The sequence below is a fragment of the Vigna unguiculata genome, chromosome 1 (assembly GCF_004118075.2).
Source record: "Vigna unguiculata cultivar IT97K-499-35 chromosome 1, ASM411807v1, whole genome shotgun sequence".
Lineage (NCBI taxonomy): Eukaryota > Viridiplantae > Streptophyta > Magnoliopsida > Fabales > Fabaceae > Vigna > Vigna unguiculata.
Window position 1 is genome coordinate 37,233,024 of NC_040279.1, and position 6,023 is coordinate 37,239,046.

Below are 6,023 nucleotides of genomic sequence, written 5' to 3' on the forward strand. Positions count from 1 at the left end.
ACAATTTTTCTTTTCATGTCACTATTTGATTAATCCGAATATGCTATCAGTTTTTTACTATATTTTGCTATTTCATTCTTTTAAAAAACAACAAAAAGAGTAAAGATCAACACCTCAAATACTAAATAACATTCAAATGACACTTAGTGTAAAAAAAATTGATATTATAAGTCATGATATAATAAGAAAAAGGATAAAGAAAACTTTTATAATATAAGGAAAATTATTGACATTAAATACGTATTTAAAAAAAATGATTATGTATCATCCTTTATCCTTTATAGTTATACTATGACACTAGCACAATAACATGATCTCTATAGGGTAATAATATGAATTACGAACCTAAAAATCAGAAATATAATATAGAAATTAAAAATGAAGTGAAAATAAGGTTTAAACTCTTGTGGACGTCCATATAACATGATAATCACAAATAGTTAGTTTATTTGGTGCAAGTACAAAATTATATTATATATAACTTTAATGTATGAGAAAGTATACATATATTTTTGTATTATTGTTGGATAAATAATATAATGTCATTTTTGTATTAAATGATATGATATTATAAAACTAAAAAATTGTTATACTAACTTGATCATTCTATTTTAAATAGTTTCTTCGCATGCTGTAGTGTTTTAAATATTTATTTTACGAAAATCGAATTAGTTGTGTTTAACCGTATTGAGGCAGATGTAAGAAAGTGAAAGAAAAATCTTTGTCAAAATAGACACGAGAATACGTGGAAACGAGAAATATATTAAAAGTTAAATAAAATTTGAAATTGTTTAAATAGCCATCTGTAGAATTAATAAAATACAAAAAACAATTATAATATTTACTCACTAAAGTATAAAAAAAAATGTAACGCGTTTCAAGTATTTTAATTACAATGGTATTCTTTTATTTGATAAAAACGTTGTAATAAAATTTTAAAAATTTCTGGCTCCATCTAACGAGAACCCTCAAACGGAACAGATCTCTGTTGGAAACTATAAAACGAAAGTAACTTCAAAAATTAAGTAAATAAGTGGTCCAGATCTATCAACTCCAGCATGAAATAATTCAGCGGTCACGATTTATCGACCGTTGCATTTAAGTGTCTCAAATCGACCGTTGCACCTTTGTTCGCTACTTCTACTACACCTGCTTCTTCCTCCAATTTCAAATTTCACAATCTTAACACGCTTATGTTGATGAGGCCATTGAGAATTTCCCTTCTCTCACTTTTCTTTCTTTAACCCCTCACGCCTTCTCATTTTAGCAACATGGTCAAAACGGCGTCGTCCCCTTCTTCCTCTCCGGTCACCATAACGGTGTCGTCCGGAGGTAGGCGCAGAAGCATGGGACTAACCAGTCCCGTTCCTCGCGCCTCAGTCTCCACCAACAACCCCACTTCTCCTCTCCGAGCTTCCGGCGGAGGTAGGAGACTTTCCGGCACCGGCGCTTCCAAAAGCGGTGGCATCGAAGAAATGAACTCCGAGTACGTGACGTACACTGTTCACATTCCCCCGACGCCGGACCGCAAGCCCCTGACAACCTCGGAAGACGGAAAAGGAAGCACGAGTTTCATCTCCGGAACGATCTTCACCGGAGGCTACAACTCCGTGACGCGCAGCCATTCCTCCGTGGAAGTCGAAGCGCTGCGGAAATCCACTTCGGTTTGCGGAATGAAGGGCTGCAACGAAGAACCAATGAAAGGAAGCTTGTGTGATCCATGCGAGTGCGGGTTCAAGATCTGCAGGGAGTGTTACTTAGAGTGTGGAGGGAACAATGGCGGAGGAAAGTGTCCTGGGTGCAAATTGCCTTATAAGTACGCGAGTGATGATGAAGATGATGAAGAGGGAGTGGGGTCTGAGGGTGAGGATCAGCCTCTGCCACTGCCTTCCATGGCGGAGGTCAAGTTGGACAAGAGGTTTTCTCTTGTGAAGTCCTTCAAAGCGCAGAATCATCCTCCGGAATTAGACCACACACGATGGCTGTTTGAAACGAAGGGGACATATGGCTATGGAAACGCTGTGTGGCCTAAAGATGGTTACGGTGCTAACGGGTTTGAACCCCCTCCGGATTTTGGAAAGAAAGCGAGAAGACCCTTGACCCGCAAGGTTGGAGTTTCAGCTGCTATTCTCAGTCCTTATAGGTCAGTCACTTCAATTCTAAATCTTTTTTCACACTTTCTTTTCTGCATTCTTTCTTCGCAACATGCTACTTAATGTCTTGATTATTTCACATACACGTGGGCTCTGGAATCAGACTCTGAAAACATGTTCAAGAGACCTAGTTTATTTATATGCTAACCATAGCATATTATGTTTTGGTTGTTCTTTCCTGCATTAACAATAAAAGGGAAAAGTCATTGTTTTGTATATCTACTATCTATAGGACACTTTCAGTTTTTAAATTATGGCAACTTATAACTATTTCTGTACTTGCCTATTCTGGTTGATGAATTAATTAGTTTCTAATGACTTCAGGATGCTTATTCTTCTGCGTCTTGTTGCTTTGGGTTTATTTCTTACATGGAGGATAAGACACCCAAACCATGAAGCGATTTGGCTGTGGGCAATGTCTATAACTTGCGAGCTATGGTTTGCATTTTCATGGATTCTTGATCAGCTTCCTAAGCTCTGTCCTGTGAACAGAGTCACTGATCTATCTGTTCTGAAAGAACAGTTTGAGTCTCCAAACCTGCGCAATCCAAAAGGAAGATCTGATCTACCAGGAATTGATGTGTTTGTTTCCACGGCAGACCCTGAAAAGGAGCCTCCTCTTGTCACTGCCAACACCATTCTCTCCATCCTTGCAGTTGATTATCCAGTGGAGAAGGTTGCCTGTTACTTGTCTGATGATGGTGGAGCTTTGTTGACATTTGAAGCTCTTGCTGAGACTGCTAGTTTTGCTAGAATTTGGGTTCCTTTCTGTCGGAAGCACAATATAGAACCCCGAAATCCTGAAGCTTATTTTGGGCAGAAACGTGATTTTCTCAAGAATAAGGTCCGGTTGGACTTTGTGAGAGAGAGGAAAAGGGTGAAGAGGGAATATGATGAGTTCAAAGTGAGGATAAACTCCTTGCCAGAGTCCATTAGGAGAAGATCCAATGCTTACAATGCTCATGAGGAGCTACGAGTCAAGAAGAAACAGATGGAAACAGATGCCAATGCCTCCGAACCCGTTAAGGTTCCTAAAGCTACGTGGATGTCCGATGGTTCTCATTGGCCAGGAACTTGGGCATCAGCTGAACAAGACCATTCAAGGGGGGACCATGCTGGCATAATTCAGGTTTTTAGACATCCAAAATTCATATTTTTAGCTCATGTGTTTATTAAAATCATTATACAAGTTTTTAGTTACACACAATCAAACGAATAAAATTTCTGTAGATATTTATAGTAAAACTCTTGACAAATTTTGTTAACATTTTTATGCACCAGAACTTAGTCCAGAGACTAAATTTTAGTCGAGAGCTTATTACAATCTTGACATTTTTGTGGACAAAAACATAATTAAACCTGGATACTGAATTTTTTCTGGTATTTGTGTAGGCAATGTTAGCTCCACCAAACGCAGAACCGGAGTTTGGTGCAGGAGCTGAGGGAGATAACTTGATTGATACAACAGATGTTGATATTAGGTTGCCCTTGCTTGTTTACGTGTCTCGCGAAAAGAGGCCAGCATATGACCACAACAAGAAAGCAGGGGCAATGAATGCCCTTGTTCGCACCAGTGCCATCATGTCCAATGGGCCATTCATTCTGAATCTTGATTGTGATCATTACATCTACAACTCCTTGGCTTTAAGAGAAGGTATGTGCTTTATGCTTGATAGGGGTGGTGATAGGATATGCTACGTTCAGTTTCCTCAAAGGTTTGAGGGCATTGACCCCAGTGACAGATATGCAAATCACAACACTGTGTTCTTTGATGTGAGCATGAGAGCTCTTGATGGTTTACAAGGCCCCATGTACGTGGGAACAGGCTGCATATTCAGAAGAACGGCTCTGTATGGATTTAGTCCTCCTAGAGCCACAGAACATCGTGGGTGGTTTGGCAAGAAGAAAATTAAGCTGTTTCTGAGAAGGCCAAAGGTCTCAAAAAAGGAAGAGGATGAAGTTTCTGTGCCAATAAATTGTGATCACAATGATGATGATGCAGACATAGAGTCCTTGCTTCTTCCCAAAAGATTTGGTAATTCTACTTCTCTAGCTGCATCCATTCCTGTGGCGGAATACCAGGGAAGACTGCTTCAAGATTTGCAAGGAAAGGGAACACATGGAAGGCCAGTAGGTTCTCTTGCTGTGCCTCGTGAACCATTGGATGCGGCCACTGTTGCTGAGGCAATAACTGTCATATCTTGTTTCTATGAAGATAAAACTGAATGGGGCAAACGAGTGGGGTGGATATATGGTTCAGTCACAGAAGATGTGGTAACTGGTTACAGAATGCACAATAGAGGGTGGAGATCAGTGTACTGTGTAACCAAAAGGGATGCTTTTAGAGGATCAGCTCCCATCAATTTAACAGACAGGCTCCATCAAGTGCTTCGATGGGCTACAGGTTCCGTTGAAATCTTCTTTTCAGCTAACAATGCATTATTAGCAAGTCCTAGAATGAAGTTCCTGCAGAGGGTGGCATATTTAAATGTAGGAATGTACCCTTTCACCTCAATGTTTTTGATACTGTATTGCTTTCTACCTGCAATGTCTCTATTTTCTGGTCAATTTATAGTCCAATCTCTCAGTGTAACTTTTCTAGTATTCTTGCTGGGGATCACAATTACACTGTGTTTGCTTGCACTGCTGGAAATCAAATGGTCAGGAATCACTCTACATGATTGGTGGAGAAATGAACAATTCTGGCTAATTGGTGGAACAAGTGCTCACGTTGCTGCTGTTTTACAAGGGTTATTGAAGGTGATAGCAGGAGTGGAGATATCATTCACTTTAACTTCAAAATCAGCCACTCCAGAAAATGAAGATGATGAGTTTGCTGACCTCTATGAGGTGAAGTGGAGCTTTCTAATGATCCCTCCCATTACTATTATGATGGTGAACGCCATTGCTATTGCTGTAGGGGTAGCTAGAACCATGTACAGTCCCTTTCCACAATGGAGCAGACTAGTAGGAGGGGTGTTTTTCAGTTTATGGGTGTTGTGCCATCTTTATCCTTTTGCAAAGGGCCTCATGGGAAGAAGAGGAAAGATTCCTACCATCATTTATGTTTGGTCTGGATTACTCTCCATCATTATTTCTTTGCTCTGGGTATACATAAACCCTCCTTCAGGGGTTACAGAAGATTATATGAACTTCAAATTTCCTTGAGTTTTAGCAGACGATGAAGTTTACCTGAGAGGTAGATTTATGTAGTAGATTTCATTTGAGTTTTAGTTTCTGATTATGTGTGTCCTACCCTCAATATTCTGTAGGTCAGATGAGAAATGAAGTTACTAACTTCATATGTTGTAGCCTTAAATTTTACTGTTCAACATCTCAAATGATTGAGATGGTCTCTCTCCTCTTCATCTAAATGTATGTTCACATTATTTCAATAACTGTACTTATAAATTTGATTTTATTGTTGTGTGTCAAATAATCAAGATAAATACAATTTCCTACTGTAATTAATGCAATCACATGTTTTTACGAATTAATGAGTGTCAAAGATAAAATGTCTTTTAAGTTGCAACATACAATGCTTGCGAAAGAGATGATAGTTTAAAATTTAGCTAATTATCGAAACTTGTTAGTTTAAGTTGTAAAATCACATAATTAGACATGTTATTTGATTTTTTTTAATTGTCGTGATACATTTTATATGTATAATTCTATTGTAATTAATTATATTTTTTAAAGATAAGTTATTTTAAATACTCTTGAGAAAGCGACAATGCAGTCGTTACATAAATTAGTAGCATGATTACATAATTTATAGTACCACTGAATATTAGTATTTACATATTAACACTGTCAAATTCCAGACATGTTTTGCCAAACAAATTCTACGATTGTGATAAAATATAAATA

General features: G+C 38.1%; 1 protein-coding gene across 1 annotated transcript; it reads left to right on the top strand.

The window, feature by feature from the left end:
• Positions 1-924: 924 nt before the first annotated feature.
• On the top strand, positions 925-5,572 carry LOC114186302 (cellulose synthase-like protein D5). Its single transcript, XM_028074359.1, has 3 exons — positions 925-2,143; positions 2,478-3,282; positions 3,546-5,572. Exons 1-3 carry the CDS (start codon positions 1,272-1,274, stop codon positions 5,319-5,321), a joined length of 3,453 nt encoding a protein of 1,150 aa, XP_027930160.1. The 5' UTR covers positions 925-1,271; the 3' UTR covers positions 5,322-5,572.
• Positions 5,573-6,023: the final 451 nt, after the last annotated feature.